We start from the raw sequence: 18,312 nt of genomic DNA, 5'->3' as shown, positions 1-18,312 counted from the left end.
AATGAGCAATTAGAGCAGCAATAGGGCACCTGGGGAAAAGCAGGCAGATGTCCTGCATGTCTCGGCTGTTGGAAGAACTCACAGTGACAAAAAGGATTTGAAGACCCTGCTGGGGCTCTACAGTATGAATACAGACCCATCTCTTGACATACACTCAGCTCTTGCTCTATGGTTTCCTTCAAAGGGTGCAAGCAGGCTCTGTTGGGTTCAGGTGAGGGCAATGACAGGTGCTAAAAACTGCTGGGCTGGGCCCACCTGGACACTTCAGGGATTTCTGATCCCAGCTGGCTCCCCAGTTTAAAAGGGCTAGGCTAAGGGCAGTTACTTCATGGTCCTTAGCAAGAGAGCAGGATGGGTGTTGTAGGACAGTCTGGGGCTGCATTGGGTGCTGTGCTTTTCTGGGTGTTTCTTGGTCCCCTAGCTTTGGTTATGGGGGCTCGTAGTGTTTTTTCTGATCCCACCCTGCTGATTTGTGGCCAAGAAAGCTTACAGCTCACCTTACCTCTGGGCTGGGAAGGGAATGCTTCATTGGTGCTGACTACTTGGGGTAAGTGAGGGCAGTGTCCAGAGGCATTTTTAGCCATATCTTTGCACACTGCAGAGGTATGCCTGGAATGAGGAGGAAGGAGTGGGTTTTGATGTGAAGTGTTGCTGAACAGCTTTCAGTGCATCTTGTATAATCAGGGGGCTGTTTATGTGCCCCAGTAGTCCAGGGTTTTGGTGAAGTACTGTGCCTGGATCTAGATGGTCTTGGCTGCTGGATTCTCTCACATGCACCCCTCCTGGTCCAGACCCTAATACTGGCTAGGTCCCTGTTTCCTACAGAAAGGTAGGATTGTAGTGGACCCTATCTGTAATGTGGGATGTTAAAGCTACTGCTGCTGTCTTCTCTTTCTGTAGATACTGAGGGGAAGGCACATGCTCTGCAGAATGACTCTGACTGTGGGCTGTTGGTATCTGAGACTCCAGATGGCTCCAGGAAAGTATTGGTTTCTTATACTGGCTGTTATATCTTTGAATGGGTGAGTGACTTTATGGATTCTGCTGAGACTGTGACTACTGCTGCTCTGGCTGTCCTGACTGGTGTGGCTTTCCCCTAGAATGGCCATTACCTTCTGCTGGTTGGGCTTGAAGGAACAGATGCTGCTGGGCAAAAGGTTCTTCATGAAGAGACGCTGCTCAGGTGCCCCGTGGACCTTCCTGGTAAGATTCTGATAGTTGCTTGTATCTTGTGGGTGATGAGTGCCATTGCTTTCAGTTGGCTGTTCCTAGTCAGTCTGGGGGCTAGGAAAGGGGACTTTCTGCTGTGCAGAAAACTCCCTGGAAAAGGGTTTGGACATAGGAACCACCAACTTGCTGGGAACTTGTGTGTCTTTGCAGGATCTTCAGGTGAATATGTTCACTGTGTCTCCTAGCCATATTTTGACTGCTTGGGTCCCTGCAAGTTCAGGGGTTGAGCCAGAGATTAGGTACAATGATTTTCCTAACTACCAAGAGTTGATCCAAAACACTTTATCTTGACAGATCTCATACAAGTCCAGTCTCCTGTACATGGCTTCTAGGGGAGATTCTGTTCCAGGGAAATGCATGTCCCTTCTGAGCAGGCTTCCATGCCACCTGCAGGCCATGTGTTTAACCCTCACCTGACTTTATTTTCCCTTCATTTTTATGTAGAGTCACCAGGACATCTTCCACCAAAGTCCTTTGTCTTTGTCCCCCTGCTTTTGTGCTTTAGCTGCAAACTCCTGCTGTTTTTTTCCAGCCCTAGATGCTCCAAGCAGTAGTGTCTGTTCGGCTGTTCCCAGCCAGGACCGGCTGCCGTGTGCCTCCTTGCCTGTCAGCCAGGGAAACTGTGAAGCGCGAGGCTGCTGCTATGACCCTAGAGACAGGGTAAATCCTTGCTACTTTGGTAACACAGGTAAGCCTGAGCAGCTGTCTTCTCCTCCTGCTGAGTTGCTTCAAAACAGGATTCCTCACTTTGCTGTCAGAGCAGAGTTGGTGTATTATCAGTCCTGCAGGTGGCTCAGGGCTATGTTTTTGCCTGTCAAGAATACCATGTTCTATTGAGGTGTCCAGCCTTTTCAAGTGTATTGCAACAGACCTGGGTTTATGGCCAGAATCGATGTTGCTGTTAGAGCTGGTTGCACTTGTCTTGGCATGCTTAGCAATTGTTTCAGGGCTTAAAGGCAGGAGAACTTGCAAAACTTGCTGGCCTCATCTTTGCTGTGATGTTTTGAGTCTCCTTTCCATTCCTCTTCTTTCTGAGCTTAAGATTGATTGTATCTTTTCCTCTAGTGACAGCTCATTGCACACCAGATGGCCAGTTTTCCATTGCTGTTTCTCGGGATGTGACCCTGCCACCCATTGTGCTGGACTCTGTGCAACTGGCCAGTGGGCACAGTACTGGCTGTGTTCCTACTGTGAAAAACAATGCATTTGTTGTGTACCAGTTCCCACTCTCTGCCTGTGGCACCACTTTTCAGGTAAGAGTTGCAGCTGTCACTAGGCTGGAATAGCAGAAGGTGGCAGACCTGGCACAACCTGACGTGGCTTTGGCTACTTAATGGACACCCTATAGACTTCCAGAGGCCAAGTGCTGTTCTCCAGCCTCGTAGTGATCCAGCTTGACTTTACCACAGTGATGGTGCCTGTCTGTTGTTCTAGGTGACTGGAGACCAAGCCATATATGAGAATGAGTTGGTGGCATCCAGGGATGTGAAAACTGCAAGCCTTGGCTCTGTCACTAGGGATAGCACTTTCAGGTATTATCCTGGGGCTGATGTTGCTGGGTGCCATTGTGTTCAATGTTACTGGAGAAATTCCTGCTTTTCACAAGCTTTAAATTCACAACAGGGCACTGGAGTAGACAAAGGACTAGTATGTCTCTAGTTCGTGGGAATAAAGCTAGTGCTGATCATTGACAGTCTGGAGATTTTCAAATCCAAAGTCTAAAGAGAATCCCAAGTATTTCTCAAAAGAAACTGTTGGAAGAAAGATTAGGAATATTAGGAGTATAACTAATTAAAGTAGATATTTTGTTGCCATATTGGGGGAAGGAGATATCAGAGTGACTTTTCTTATATGCCTGATTTGGAGCTTTCCTGTCCTACCAGGTTACATGTCCGATGTAGTTATTCCACCAGTGGGAGCACCATTCCCCTGAGTGTTCAGGTCTTCACATTACCACCACTCCCTGCTGTGTCCCAGCCAGGTCCTCTGTCTTTGGAGCTGCGTGTTGCCTCAGGTAGGAGAGGTTGGCAGGACTTACTCAACCCTCTTGGTGCAGGGCTCTGGTCTCTGAGTAATAAGGGAGTATTGACTGGTTAATCCAGCACTATTTCCCAGCCATGGTGGGAACTTACAGATATGTCTATAAAGGATGCTCTCAGGATACCTCTTCCTGTTTCTTCCTACTCTAAAATGGCTCTTGGGTTTCTTCTGTTCCAGATGGAAGTTATACTTCCTACTATACTGACAGTGACTATCCTATTGTGAAGACTCTGAGAGACCCTGTTTATGCAGAAGTCAAAATCCTTCAGAGAACAGACCCAGACCTGATTTTAGTTCTGCACCACTGCTGGGCCACACCAAGTACCAATCCCCAGCAACAGCTGCAGTGGCCTGTTTTGGTGGATGGGTAAGTTACTTGTAAACAACTTTGGGTCAGGGGAATAACTTGCTCTTTTTTCACTGTTCACCTCTCCTCCTCAGGTGCCCTTATGCAGGGGACAACTATCAGACACAACTGGTGCCTCTGAGTTTTGCCTCAGGACTACTGTTCCCCTCTCATTACCAGCGTTTCACCCTCCACACGTTCACTTTTATGGACTCCACTTCCCAAGAGAAGCTCTCTGGGCTGGTAAGATCCTGTCCTGACTGCCTAGCTTCCTATTGAGGACAAGTAAAACATGAGCAATAAGAACCACTTTATAACTATGAAGTGCTTGGCCTCCTTGTGAGGTAGATGGGGGGGCAAGGCAGGGGCAGGAGCAAAGACTTGGAAAATCCCCTCTTGAAACAGAAGGGGATAGGTTGATGCAAACTTTATTCACTGAGATGAATATGGTAGAGGTAAGATACATCTCTGGAGGGATGTGACAGAAAATGAGCGTATTAGAAGGGTAGTAGTTTACTTAAGCAAAGGCTATTTTGTTGCCTAAGCTGTTCTGGTGAATTAGCTTAAGTTGTGTGCTCTAGCTATGCTAATCAATAGTCTCTAAACCAAATTTCTTAGCCAAAATGACTTGAAATAGCTTTGAGTATCTGTGAAGCATCTGGGTTTTGAATATCATGAACTTCTGCACAGTTAAGGCATATGAAGTTCACCATGCCTTGTGCTGTTTGCTCAGTGCTCCTGGAACCAATTAATACTCAAAACGGGTCACAGCTGTATCCAGCATTGGTCGCACTGTAGTGGTGCTCGGGCAGCTGTATCCCAGGTGGGTGGGAGAAGTGCTGTAATGCCAGATTTCACCGAAATCTGTAAAGGTACCGAAGCCGCCTTCAGCGGACAGCAGAGGGCTCCAAGGCTACAGCCTGAATGTGAAACAAGCCAAACCGATCTTCCTGCCTTCTCCTTTCTGTGACCTGGTGTGCTGGGTCTGGCTGATGCGGAGTTAACTCTTCTCGTAGCAGTCCACATGGTGCTGTGTCTTTGGATTTGTGGCTAAAACTGTGTTGAAAATGTTCTGATGTTCTCACTGTTTGCTGAATAGTGCTTTCATAGCACCAAGGCTCTTTCTCCTCTCTCTGCCATCTCTCAACCCCAAGGAATATTCCATGCTGGATGACTTCATGCCCAGCAATAAACACTGAGGGATTTCATCTTCCAGTGCAGCTGATGCTTTGACTGTCTGGGCACCAGTCTGCCTGTAGGAGCAGATTTGCCTTTGCATCACTTGTGCTTTGGTTTTGTTTTTTTTCTCTCCTCTCCACTTAGATAACTGTCTTTTATCTCTCTCCAGCTAGGTTTTCTTGCTTTTGCTCATCCTATTCTCTCTCTGTCCTACTGGGGCAGAGCAGGGGGAGTGAGGAAGCATTCGTGTGGGTGCTTAGCTGCTGGCTGGGATCAAAGCACCTCAGCAGGCTATCGCCTGTCTATAGACATTGCTTGAGTGATTCCAGGCTGTGTTCTATTCTTTCTAGGTGTACCTTCACTGTAGTGCTTCAGTGTGCCACCGATCTGTACAGGAGTCCTGCACCTCCACTTGCCCTGCTAGAATCAGTAAGTGTCCTACCCTTCTGCTTCCCTATCCAAAGGGGCAACAAGGTTCTAGCCTCCAAGATGCACAGGCAGGGGATATAAAGAGTATGGACTAATTCCCTTGAACCATGGACAGCTTGACAAGGCTTTTCCTGCTTCTTTCCACTGGCTAAAGGCCCTTGCTCTTATGCCAAAAAGGCAGAGGTCTTCATAGGCTCCTAATTCTGTGTGGACTCACATGGAAACTTCTGGCCTTCAGAGCTTTGTATGTGTTGAGAAGCTGACCTTCAGGGCTATACATCTTCTCATCTACAACCTTTACATTGCTCTATAGGGGGTAAAAGGAGTGCTGAGCATCACTTTCAGGAAGGTGCCTCCCATGTCTCCAGCAAAGGCCCTGTGATTTTCCTCCAGGATGAGCTAAGATGGGGCACAGCTAAGGGTGGCCTTGGTAAGTGTGGCAGCCCAGCATAGCCAGTCTGGGGAAGGGGGCTGGTCTAAGGCTTTTCTGCAGACAGACTGCACCCCTAAAGCATCCCTGTGCCTCACTGGGAGCATTAATTGGGTTGTTTCTCCCCCACAGGAGCAGCTATGCATGCTGCAGCCCCCTGGGCTCTGGGGTTTGCTGCTGTGGCAATCGGGGCAGTTCTGTGCATGGTCCTTGTAGCTGCTGTGCTGTGGCAAAGGAAGGTGTCAGCAAATGAAATCAGTGGATTGCAATAAAGTGGCTGTCAAACCATTTGGTCTGTGGTACAGCTTCTCCTAGAGACCACAGCTGTAAAACTTTATTTGCAAGGTAAAAATTATCCCAGTGGCTGTGAAAGCTTTCCAAATGCTCTGAATCTATCTCACTTTCTGGAATTCTTCTGCTGTGGGTTTGGTGTTAGCTGTCCACCAGTTACACGAGGGAGCCATTGTCATGGCCTGGTCTGCAGACTGAGGCAGGAGTGATGCTGGGTGATGTCTGCATTTCTCTCAGTGATTGAGGTAGCCTTCAAAATTACTATCCTTTCAAACACTGAGTAGAAGTGCAGCAAAACTAACTAAAAGTGGATCCTGCGACTACTTCTCCTTTGGGAATGCAGAGCAGGTATTGTGTCTGTGCAGAGGAGCTGGAGATTGCCTGCTTGCCTGAGTCACTAGGTAAGTCAGGGGTGTCCTCATCTGCCAGGACTAGAAAGCAAGGATGCCAAAGCACTGCACAAATGGACCTTTCTATTGATGCTGTATGTGTGAACTTACATCTCTTGCCCTAGAAATAGAAGGCAGCAAGTGAGATTTTTCTGGGGAATGAGAGCAAAGAAACATAATTCCAACTGGGAAAAAATTCCCAAAGGGCCTAGGTGCTTTAAAACTTCAGGGCAAAAAAAAATCAAATCTAAAAGATTAATCTCAAACCTTCATGTGAGACAAGACAGTTAAGAGTCTTCAAAGCTCTTGGATTAAAGCTTATTTGACATCACTGTGGGCACAACAGTGCCAGAGAAGTGCTTTTTTTTTTTTTTTTTTTTTGAGATGAGAAATAAAACTTGCTGTTTTAAGCATTGGGGCAGTTCAGTGTGTTGTTGTCAGGCACAGCAGCTGGGTAGCACTGTTCTTAGCTTTTTGAGGTCCTGAGTGAAAGAAGTACAGCAAAACTCTCCAGGCACTAGAAGAGGAAAGGGGCTCCACCCCTCTCCTTCCTGCCCAGCCTGGGGTAGCTCTGGTGCTTGCATTCGCACTGAGATCCCCTAATAGCTAATGGAGTACTCCTTGACAGGAAGGAAAAATGTATTTCCCTTTTCCCCCCACAGTCTTGATCAGAAATTCCCCCTGTTAAGGCAGGAGAGAATTCTTAATTGTACTGCTTTGGGGCCTCTAAAGGGGAAGAGTAGCACTTATACATGTGCTACTGACCAGTAGCTTGTTGAGGTAGCAGGTATTGTTTTTTTTAATTAGGCTACATGCTGTGTGATTAGAGGGTGTTAAGGTGCTGGAATCTGCTTTTTAATTCCTTTCCTACTCCAAGAAACTTCAGGAATCATGTTTTTATTTTTCTCACAGAACTGCTCTTCCCTGGTACTTTCCAGATAACGAGTGACTTAGTCTTGCTTGCTTTTAAAACTAATCAGAAGACAAGACTGTTTCAAGTTGTATGGTGGGAGGGTGAAGGAAACAATCTTCAGTTGAAGATAGGTCAAACAACCTCCTCCTTTAAGGAGTGGCTCTAGCAATTAAATGACCTTGGTACAGGTGGAGCTCTGTCTGGCAAAGCAGAGTGTAAACATAGTGTGCTTTATGACAAGTCTTTAGCAGCTGTCTGTAGTGTTAATTAACTGAGCAATTAGAGGAGTAATATAAACCACACCTTTTCAGCCCACCAGGCAGGGTGCTCTGGCACTGGTCTTAATTGAGTGTTCAAGCGGAGACTTAAACGCCTCTCTGGCTGCTGCTGGAGCCTTCCTATCCCTCAGTAAGGGAGACAGAAATATTTACTCAGAGAGCTTGGAAACCTGTGTGGATGCTGAAGGGGCTAGGAGAGCCAAGTCCCTGCTGCCCTCCATGGTGTTGCTGAACCATCCCACAGTAGCAGGGAGCTCTGGGGTCAATAGCCTTTGGGAATCAGACAGATTTTCCTGCAGGGACTGTCCCTTCTAGTGCACAGCTGGGTCTTACTGTAATGGACCTGCTGCTTAGTGTAGGGTGCATGCAGTGCCAAGTGGGTAAGCAGAGAAGTGAACTTAATTCTCTTATCTACTCTGGGAAGTCTTCTGTGTTTAAGACTTGCTACTTGGTCAGGAGGACAGGGCAGGAGCAGCAGAGGGATGCGAGCTGTTCCTGTGAAACCCTGGCACAGGGTGAAAGGTAGGCCACGTGGAGATTTCCTCCACTGGTGTATTGGTCCTATCTTCCTTGCCTGTTCTCCAACTCCACTGGGGTGTTAGTGGCTCTTATGGCTCCTGCTATGTGATTTTTTTTTTTCCTTCTGTGAAAGTGTATTAGTTTCCTTCTACCTTCACAGGTGTGTTTCTGGCTTATTTTTTTCTAAGCCTCTGCTTTCTCTAGTTGGGTCTCATTGACTTTTGCTTACCTGTATGTGACTTCTTGTGTCATCACTCTCTTTAGCTTCACTCTGTACCACCTGGTTGTGCTATTGAACTAAAGGTGGTGTGAGGTGCTGTAGACAGTGGCTTAGACTTCTGCAGGTGAAGGAAAGCTGCTCTGTCCAGGAGGGTGCTGCTGGCTGGGAATGAAGGAGCTGAGGAAAAGCAGTCCTGAGGCCATCTGTCAGTTGAGGCTGTTGTGCAGTGCTGAACCCAGATTTACGGAAAGAAACCCTGGTGCTGAGCATCAGCACACTTTGTCCCTAGTGCCTTCACTGGTTCTTCTTGGAAGTGGTGTGTGTGCTGCCTGTCTGTGGCTGCCTGCTCTGGGACTTTGGAAGCAAAGCCCAGCAACAGCACCTAATACAGGGCTGCTCAAAGTTAACACCTACCCTTTGCTGTATCTGAATTTTCCAAAGGCTCTCTTTGCCATCTAGATCTTTAAGAACAGCACCTGCTTCAAAAGAGTAAACTTGTTTCTTTGCCAGAGTTAAAAGTTCTTTAGAAGCTTGGAGGTAACAATTCTTTTCCTGACCAACTATGCTCACCTGAAACCCTAAAGGTGTGGTAGTTGCTATACTACAAGCCAGGTGTTCATTAATAAAATCTGAGGACAATTATCATAATAGTGATGCTTTTATTAAATTTCTTATGCTTGTATTACAATGCATCCTGGAGTAGAGAACTATACAGTATGTTACACATTATAAATACATTTATTTCTGAAAATACATGAATATATTTAATATAATGCTGTAATAAAAAAGAGTGCTAGCTCATCTGAGTTAAAAAAAAAAACAAACCAACAAACTTATAACATGAATGGAGATGGTGGTAGGAAATACCAGTTCATGATGCTACGTCTTAAAACACATTAAATTCAGTTTGCACTGATTCACATTCGTTACAGTCTCTGTAAAGCTGGAGAGATAATGGAGGGTGTATGTTAATGCAGGATTTTTGTTCCCTGTATTTATGGAGATATACAGATTATTCACAGAATAATCAAGTAATAAATCTTTCTAGCTTTGGATGAAGCTAGCAAGATACACAGTGAATAACTAAGTCCTGCAGCAGCTACAACTGAAACATTAAACACAGCACCTACTTTAGGGTGCTAACTTTGAGTCAGCACAGACCTTTTTCTTTTTAATTGGGCTTTGGTTATTTTGTTTGGGGTTTTTGTGGGGGTTTTTTTTGAGGTGCTAAGTAACAACAGTAGCAACCCTTCTGAGTACTTGGAGCACTAGGTGTGGGCTACTGCCTTCACTCATCCCTGCAAACCATAGCTGCCCTCGGAGAGCATGGCTGAGCTGCTCTGAATTCCAGAAAAGATCCTGCTCTGGTTTGGAGGACTCCAAGGGCTCCAACTGATCTGGATGAGCAACGGTGAAGCATCTGTTACTGAGAGACTTTGTCTGCCAAAGCTTCTTAAATCTTGGTTCTCAGGCAAGTTTGGGTTGGGGAGAGATTTTTAAACACCAGTTGCTTAACTTCTAATTAGATTTTAATTTATGGGGTAGAATGATGCTTTATCAAGTGGCAAGTTTAGTTTACTTAAATCTTTACTCCATGTGCATTAATTATTTTGCTAGTACCAATGAGAGCTGGTGCGCAGAGACCACTGCAACCATGGGACTTTCAGAAGCATGCACTGTCTGTTCCTTGAGTCTGGAATCAGCAAACATGTGGCAATAAGGCAGCCACCAAATACACTCATACTGTTATACAGTTCTTAATGTATCCGAAAAGAGCAGCAGTTTATAAAGGATGTATTTGAATAACTGCCTTGCAGCTCTGCTCTCCTTCTCACCTTTTCCTATCAGAGACTGCTGGCTGAGCCACACAGCAGCATGACTGCTCCACCTACAGCCTCAGGCTCTCACCTGCACAGACAGAGGACTTAAATGTAACTTTAAAGTAGGAATTCAAGCCTGGTGTCCCACCTTGCCCCTCCCCCTGCCGCCAAAAAAAAAAAAAAAAGAAAGAAAAATTAAAATACTGATAGCACAAGAGTTGGGCTGCCCAGTGAAGCAGAGGCATTGCCCTGGGTGTGCCCTGCAGTCTCTGGAAAGGCTGATTCCTGCATTACCTCTCGCTCTGGTCTCTACAATGAGCATGCACAATGCCAGCTTCTGTGTAGGGTAGTACTGGAGCCTGGGGGCCCCTGCAGAAGGAGTAGGCTCACAGGATGGGAAGCTAATCCTGGATTGAGGAATGACTTCAGCTTTACACACTTGGTTTACCTGTTGGATTCCAGCAAAAAGGCACAGCTGGCCATATGCTGCTCTGAAGGGAGGAGCTGTGCTGGGGACAAGCAGAGACTGCAACTCAGACCCCCAGAAGGAGGAGGCTCTCCTTTCAACAGCCACTTCTGCGCTGGGCAAGGAGTCCCTGGCACTCCTTTAGATGATGCTGTGTCCCATAAAGCTTACGTTTATTTCAGCTGGAGAAGGTCCCCAGAAAGCAATGACAGTTTAAAAGCTTCAGTGTTTCAGGTAGTTCTGTTCCTAACCCAGACTGGAGGAAGAATTTCTGAGTCTTAAAAGTCTCTGTTGGTTATGTTGCTATGATGCTAATAGCAATTTTCATCCATGACTTTTGTAAATACACTTCAAGTTCAGGAGCGAAGCCATACATAGCTGAGGATGCCTCTGTCCACAGAACCTTCTCAACCTCCCCCTTCCCTCTTTCCCTTTCGATGCTCAAATCAGAGTTGCTCTGTTGACAACTGTAGGATGCAGATTGCACTAAGTAACCCTGGAGTTCTTGGTTTTGCGTCCTTTGGTGTTTTCATGTTGCCTTTCTGAAACAGAAACATACAGTGAATGTGAGATTAGGGAGAGTTTTTCTGCATTTAACCTGTAGGCTGAGTTGGGAAGGTGGCAGATGAAACAGAGGCTGGTTCTCATTTAGTCTTTATTAGGGACGGATTGTCTCTTTCCCAAGACATCTGGTTGGCTTATTATTTGGGAGTCTTTTGACTGACTGTAGGTAAATGAATTTGGTGCTGTTTTTTATTTTTTGTAAAAAGGCTGTGTGATGTAGCCTGTATGACTACAGTTTAAATTGTGGGTTAAAATTAAAAAAAACCAACAAACGAAAAACTGGAGGACTATAAAAATGAAGATATATGGGCCAGTCACCAGCAGGTGTAAACCCATATAATCTGAACTTCAAAAATCAGACCTGTTGCTGTCTTTGCATGCTGGACTGTGTCTGGAAGAAGGAACAGGACTACCTCATTTCTGTGCTGAGAAGAGGCAAAAAAATCCCCCAACCTACAAGGAAACACATGCTGCTTTACCTTGTTCCATTTGACTCGTGTTATCAGAAAGGCCACATGTTTTCATTCTTTGTATTTTGTCCCAGAATGATCATGGAGTTCCTCTCAGTTTTCTTCAGCTCCGAAGACATAATATCTGGCCTTAACAAATGGAAAAATACAATTGAATTTGACAGGGGTCAGAACGCATGGCTGTGTTTTTAACGTTAATATGCTGTGCATATGTACCCAACATCCAAGCTATACCCAAAACAGCTTCCCCTTCTCCAGTCTGAAATTCCAAAACAGATGCTGTCCAAATATTTGTGGCAGCGTGCAAAAAAAGAGAGAGCCACAAAATGCAGCACTTGGCATGGAGTCACACTAATGGATGGACACAAACATTATTTTGTTGAGAGCAACCAGTATTTTCTGCCTAGCTGGCAGCCGGGGCACAGATTCGTGGTTCAATGTCACAGTGAAGTTAAAAATTCTGGCCTGAAGTAGTAAATAGGAAATTAAGTGTTTTGAAGAGCAACACTAAGCTAGCTGCTGTGGACTGTCTCCAGCCTATTTTTTTGTTCATTATTTATTAGACGTGATTGAAATAAGTATAATATATCCTGTTTGGTTGAAATTACTTAGCTTAGGCCTCCAGGACTTATGTCCTTTTAGAATACCTTCTAAACATTTTTTAAAATGGCTTCTGTTTAAGAAAGAAAAGCTCTAGTTTGGGTTTTTTTTAAAGCAGTATTTGAAAGTTATTTACAGAAAATAAATGGCTATTTACTTCAAATATTTAATTTGAAAAATTTTCAACTGAAAGTCCTGACTGATGTGGTGCAGACTCTTTCTGTTGTCAACAACTATTTTGGTTTTTATCTAAATGTTGCATGTTTTCTTGTTTGTTCAGCTCTTAGTTCTTTTACTATGGGATGGTCAAACTTCTGCATTGATGATGTTCTTTAATTCTTTGTCTGTTTCTCAGCCCTGAGCACAGGGATCTCCCTTAGTAGTAATTTCCCAAGTGAAAAGCAGTGTTCAGACCTGGGTCTGAGGTTCTAGGGACCTTTTCAACCTTTGCTGTACAGTACTGAAGATAGGGGTTTGTAATACAAGAGCTGCGCTTGTCATTCCTTAATGACTTTGCCCTAACCACAAAGTAGGTGTCATACAGCAGCAAGCTTTTGGTGGCTTCAAACTGAAACTATTATCTTTACCATGAAAAATACTGTATTTGAGGCTAGCTCATGCCCATGCAGCTGCATTAAAGCTATAGCTCCCCTAGAGAGCCAGGTGGGTATGTCTGCACAGGAATGTCAGGAGGGGATTGCTCAAAGCTGCTCACATTAGGTCCTGTCCTGGAAAGCTGGGTCCCTGTGCTGCCTAAGTTCATAACACCATGCTCAAGTCAGTCATCAGCCTGTTCTGCCCCTTTGCACAAAATAGATGTTGCTTTGCAGGAATAAATGTACTAGCAGGAAAAAGAAAATGAAATGAAAACCTGAGCCTGTTTAGAACAATGTATGACAAACCACTGAGTCTTGTGCCAGTATGTTTACCTTGGCAGGCCCCCCTCTCTCCTTCTAAAAGAACCAAGTTCTCTCTCTACTATGAGAATTCTTTTGTGGATGTTTAAAACAAAAAAAAAAAAAGGAGACAGAAAAGAAAAACAAAATAACCGCCCTGGAGCAGATCATTCATCATACACAGAGTGGGAGCATAAAAGGGGATTTGCTTTGACCAAGTTACAAAAACAAAAACAAAGAGACTTTCTCTAATTGCCCAAATGACTCAAGTGGGACTGGGTGTCAAAAGCAACAAACTCTTCTTCCTTGGGAGCTGTGTTAATATAGGGCACCGAGATCCAGCCTGTTCCAGTTCGAGACCTGGAGCCCAAGGAAGCCCGGGTAAGCAAAAGCCAGCCAGCTCCATATGCCTGCACATATAAAAAGGACTAGGAGCCAGGACAAACATGTTTCATAAATTATAACAAAGACAGTGGCTTTAAATGCTGAGAGTATGAGGCCTTCAAGGTTTGCTTTGCCAAGAGCTACAGATGAGTGAGACTTTCTCGCTTTACAAAGAGTCTGTCTTTCTGTCCAGCAGCATTTGCCAGCCTGTCATTGATCTGGTCTGTCATTGATCCATTAAGCCTAACTTTTTATTTCACAGGAGCCTGAAGGCAACTGCATATCCAAATGCCACATGAGCAAGGTGCCCAAATTTTCCAGGTCAGTGTCAGTACATTGTTATTGCTGGGTTTGGGGTAAAAAGAACAAGATCAAATACAGATAGGGCTAGGGAATAAGGAAATGGAGGCAGATAAAGGGGCATAAGTAGAGCCAAGGTGTTCATGTAGATATACACGAGAAGAAAGTTAAGTGAAAGAAAAGGCCATTCATCAGCTATAGAAAGCAGCCTGGAAAAATCAGTGTACGAGATGTCTGGGGCTGCCCAGTTACAACCAGGTAAAAAATTGTCCATTTGGCATCTCACTGTATAGCATTTCCATGACAGCCATAGTTCTCATGGAAATTTCTAGGGAGCTACAATTTCTGTTAGGAGCTGTTGGGCTGGCCCTTTTTTGGAAGTATATCAGTTTAGGCACCTGAAGATCTCGCCTTCAATTCTCATGCAGAAAGCACTGGCACTGTCCTCTGTGCTGCAGGGAAAGAGCCAAGCAGGAGGTTAAAGAGACAGAACTTTTCTGAAACCCAAATAAAGTCCTGATTCTATTGAGGTTTAGAGGAAAGGTTCACAGGAGTTTGTATTTTTTCCCCAGCTGGTTCACCATCTATTTTAGATGGAACTGTTTGATCTCTTTCTGCTTTGTGTTTCTTTCAGTTTCCCAAACAATAGGAGGAAGTTCGCCTGTTACGTGTGCTTGGGCCCCAACCAAGCTTTTCCCAGCTGGAAAAGTCACTCCATGAACTACAGAGGGGTTTTTTTGAGCTGTAGTTATAAGATTCCCAGTTCCCTTATGTATTTTGTAAGGTAGGTACAGGCTGTCTTAAGGGGAACAATAGGACATTCCTGAGTGCTTAAACAACTGCTGTTTCCCTACCATCACCCGCTCTAAAACCTGAGGAGGGCTTAAGCACATTTGAGCTGAAAAAACATACAGGGAGGTGCACAGCTCCATGTAATGCTCCTGCTTTGGTGAGTAAGATACCCAGGCTCTTCCTGTTACCTGATTATATACACAAACACTCCAAATTCATCAGACTAGCTGGGAGAACTTGGCAAGCACACTGGGAATATCTGTACAAGGGGTAGCTGGCAGCACTGTCAGATAGACATGCACTACACAGTATAGCTCAGAGGCCAGCCTGTAACTAGCCTGGTAGACAACCTTGTCTAAGGGACCAGCATGGAACCCTTAATAGAAATAAGACCTTGTGCTTGACCCAAATATTCATCTACAGCAACAAGCAGGTCCCACTCATGAGCATATGCTCAGTAAACTTCATCTCCCTTCCTCTGACAGGAAACCATCCCGTTGATCCTGACTGTCCCATCCCATCACACATCAGGTGCCATATTGGTTACTGTTCACTGGATGAAAGGTGGGAAAGTGGACAAAGGAGAGCATTAACCTTGACTGTAATGCTTAGGAGGGAGCAGAAAGACAAGTAATTAGACTACAGAGTGGCTCTGGCTAATTGTCATCATCCCCTTGTCCTGCTGGGGGGGCAAGCACCATCTTTTAGGGACCCTAATGTTTCCATTATTCTCACAGGTAACATCCAGTTGGGATCTTAGAGCATCTGGGCACTAAGGAAGCAAATAGCACTACTGGCCACGACCAGCATATGCAATGGAGAGAAGATAAGGAGTGGTCTTCTCCAGGCATCAACAACCAGAGGTAAATCTTCTATCGCCTTCTCCTAATACTAAGTGAAAATCTCCCATAGCGTTGCCTCACCTGTACAACTGTGGGCAGGACCTCTTCAGAGCAGCAGAGGTCAGTCCCAGCTTGTTCTGATTTCTCAACCGTGTCTTTCTCATAAGATCTCTCATTCTCCCCCAAGCATGGCTCTCACCCTAGGGAGCAAAAAGAAACCACAACTTGAAAGACCAGTGGCAGGTTGCTGGCAGACCTCATCTGGCCAACATATGATACTTTGGGGTACTCCAGGGTGGTGGGAAGAGGGCAACTTCTTTCAGACAGATAGGGGTCAGGTCCCACAAAAGAATTTTTAACACTGTGCAATGATACCTAGTGGCCAGCCTGTACCTATACAGGGAACAAGGAGACAGGATGGAAGAATTGTGAGTAACATCATCCTTTTTTCGTATTTTGTTTGGTAACATTTCCCTGTCTAGGACGCTGCTGTTCTATCTGACTTCAGGGTTCAGAGAGTGAGGGCACCTCAGTGGTGAGTGCTAAGTAGCTGCCTAAGGGCAGTTTTACCCTATTGTTATACTGTACTAAAGGAAAAGATCCGTTTGGTTTCCTATCTACTCACATGCGCCCAGGGGGCCTTTACAACAAAACCCAAAAAAGCAGTTTGACTCTCTTATCCTTTCTATTAGGCCAGGTGCACTGTTATCAGCCCTTTTCAAGGTGGTGACTTTTGTGGACCATGAATTAGAAGAGATCAAGCCTTTTTTTCCCTGTCACGTCTGCAAGCCACAGCTATTGGGCCCTTACATTTGAAATGCTAATAGAGATTATCAGTAGGTCAGGGAGTCTCAGGAGGCCATCCCTAATGTTTATTCTCTCCAGGCTGAGGTCATCTGGACTCCTGAACTAAAAGGAGCTAAGCATCAAAAATTTTAATGTTCTTTTTCTATATAGTTTTAAATTTCCTAGAGTGATGGCTGGAAAACTTTGGGAACAGAACAAAAATGATCATGCCCCAGAACTAGCATAACAGGTAGAAACGATTCCCATTTCACTAAAGTTCTCAAACCATTATCACGGTTGGAGCATTGTTCTGCCCTGTCCCAGGGTTCCTGCCCACTGTGCCACCTGCAGAGCCATTACTACAGGAGTTGTGGCCACTTTGAGAGCACAACCTGGCAGCTGCCCAGCCACACGTACCAGCCCCAGCAGTGCCTACTGCAGTAACTTCTTGGGGCTCTGCAAAGTTTTCAGTTCAAAACTTCAGATGAGGTCACAGGTTCAGCTGAGAACTGCAACACAAGATTCTGTGCTATTGAGTTAATTGCCTGTAAACGAGACTGTTTACTCATGGAAATAGCAAACCTTTGTGTTTACTGCTAGGATTAATGTGTGCTGTAACAGGGTTTTGGAGGCCTCAGCAGTTAGTCCCTCGTTGTGCTGGTGCTGTCTCAGAAAAGCAAGCACAGCTGATACCGCAGAAAGCCTGAGCAGTTGCCTGCTCCTGAGGGCTGTCGTCTGCAGTGGGGGTGGCAGAACAAGGGGCCACACGGGTAAGTCATAATACTTGTGTGTCTGTTACTTTGATAGTAAACTTCGGGAGTCAGCAAACCTCTTTTGTTCGTGTACAATGCTGTGCAGTACAGAAGCTTGGTCCCTGATAATGCAGGCACAAGTTGAAAATATTCTGCAAAGACAGTACGTACCGAGATGTTCTTGCTGACATCCAGACCCTAAAAACAAAAGGCAAATACATTGATAAATAAAAAGCCAGTGAGACCATCTCCCATTGTTGGCAAAAGACTAGGCTTTGTTCTCAGCTCTGCCCTGGCATATACCCATAGCCTTGGTCAAGTCCTTTATCTCTTTACTGTTCAGTCTCTCACATGTGACAATCTCTTCTTTCTTTTACCACCTCTCATCTCTCTTTTGTATTTAGACTGCCAGTTCATGTCTATAGTACCTAGTACCCTTAGGATGAGTGTAGCAGACAGAATTCCCATACAGTAGGAATATATGGGGCATTTCATGTTCAGGTTACAAAATCTAATACTAAGTGACAATACTAAAGTGTGATGTAACAAAAGAGCGCGAGGATTCAGTTTAAAGAGAATGGATCTTATTCTCCAGTCCTGTGAAGCCATCAGGACTTCCTGTGTGCTTAAAATACTCTGGAAACTGTCTGGACACAAGCCAGAACATGGAGCACCTTTCAGAATTCAGCCTTAATTTGATTTCTGAAGTTCATCGAAGTGTTTGTGACCTATCTACAACTTCAGGGTGGAAATTTCATGAGAGGGTCTTTCCCATGAAAGACCTACTCCTTCCTCTTTCCTGTTGGGCTGGGAATATTCTGATTAGAGTCTCTGTGCTGGCATTTCAGCACTTCTGATCCCCACCGGAACATGAAAGTGCTGAGGCAGCCACAAACAATGGGAAAGAAAGGGAGAGGAAAGCACTCATCCTGGCTCCCTTGGACTTCAGAGCCATGGATTCCCTAAGATATGCTTTGGGGATTGGAGCTAATTACATTGATATATTGCTAGTCTAGTAGTAAGTGTGGCCAGCTAAGGATTGATCCACTCAAATTTTTTTATGTGGTCATGAATGCTTGGTTTAATCTCACTAACATCAGTAGTGAAGATATTTATGACAGAGTCTACACACTGAGCTGTTTGGAGTTGGTGAGGGCTAAAACCCATGCTGCTCTCTGCAGTGTTCCTCTTCCCTGCACCAGTGATCCATTTGTAACTTTCTTGGCATAAAGACAGTCCTTCATTTAAATCTGGGAGTAGAGGGACACAGACCACTCTGGCCCTCATTGCCCCAGCCCTGCTTGATAGCAGACAGGGTTGGTTTGTTCCCCTGGCACCCCATACTCATCTGCCTGAGCAGAACTTCTCTCTGCTTC

At 45.1% G+C, this 18,312-nt stretch overlaps 2 protein-coding genes across 2 annotated transcripts in view; one reads left to right on the top strand and one right to left on the bottom strand.

Moving 5' to 3' along the window:
• Window positions 1-351: 351 nt before the first annotated feature.
• Window positions 352-5,926, top strand: LOC108493591 (zona pellucida sperm-binding protein 4-like). Its single transcript, XM_017807195.1, has 12 exons — window positions 352-547; window positions 901-1,022; window positions 1,101-1,203; window positions 1,763-1,918; window positions 2,296-2,483; window positions 2,665-2,762; window positions 3,114-3,244; window positions 3,448-3,637; window positions 3,712-3,859; window positions 5,146-5,224; window positions 5,538-5,654; window positions 5,787-5,926. Exons 1-12 carry the CDS (start codon window positions 352-354, stop codon window positions 5,924-5,926), a joined length of 1,668 nt encoding a protein of 555 aa, XP_017662684.1.
• Window positions 5,927-8,903: 2,977 nt separating this feature from the next.
• Window positions 8,904-18,312, bottom strand: part of LOC108493449 — a 32,289-nt gene continuing 22,880 nt past the window's right edge. Inside the window, exons 7-10 of the mRNA XM_017806864.1 lie at window positions 17,108-17,134; window positions 15,480-15,598; window positions 11,594-11,713; window positions 8,904-11,092 (exon numbers count right to left, since the gene is read on the bottom strand). Coding sequence (XP_017662353.1) covers window positions 11,617-11,713; window positions 15,480-15,598; window positions 17,108-17,134 — 243 coding nt within the window. The 3' untranslated portion in view covers window positions 8,904-11,092; window positions 11,594-11,616. The remainder of the gene's footprint in view (window positions 11,093-11,593; window positions 11,714-15,479; window positions 15,599-17,107; window positions 17,135-18,312) is intronic.

The sequence above is a fragment of the Lepidothrix coronata genome, unplaced genomic scaffold (genome assembly GCF_001604755.1).
Source record: "Lepidothrix coronata isolate B3197 unplaced genomic scaffold, Lepidothrix_coronata-1.0 Scaffold17, whole genome shotgun sequence".
Classification (NCBI taxonomy): Eukaryota; Metazoa; Chordata; class Aves; order Passeriformes; family Pipridae; genus Lepidothrix; species Lepidothrix coronata.
This window is presented reverse-complemented; position numbering and strand designations above follow the sequence as displayed.

Bases quoted from the DNA above. Each gene is read 5' to 3' on its own strand.
- LOC108493591 (XM_017807195.1), top strand. From the start codon at position 352: ATGGGTGTTGTAGGACAGTCTGGGGCTGCATTGGGTGCTGTGCTTTTC. The intron at 3,638-3,711 runs GTAAGTTACTTG...TCTCCTCCTCAG, and splicing joins TGGCCTGTTTTGGTGGATGG to GTGCCCTTATGCAGGGGACA. The intron at 5,225-5,537 runs GTAAGTGTCCTA...ATTGCTCTATAG, and splicing joins CACTTGCCCTGCTAGAATCA to GGGGTAAAAGGAGTGCTGAG.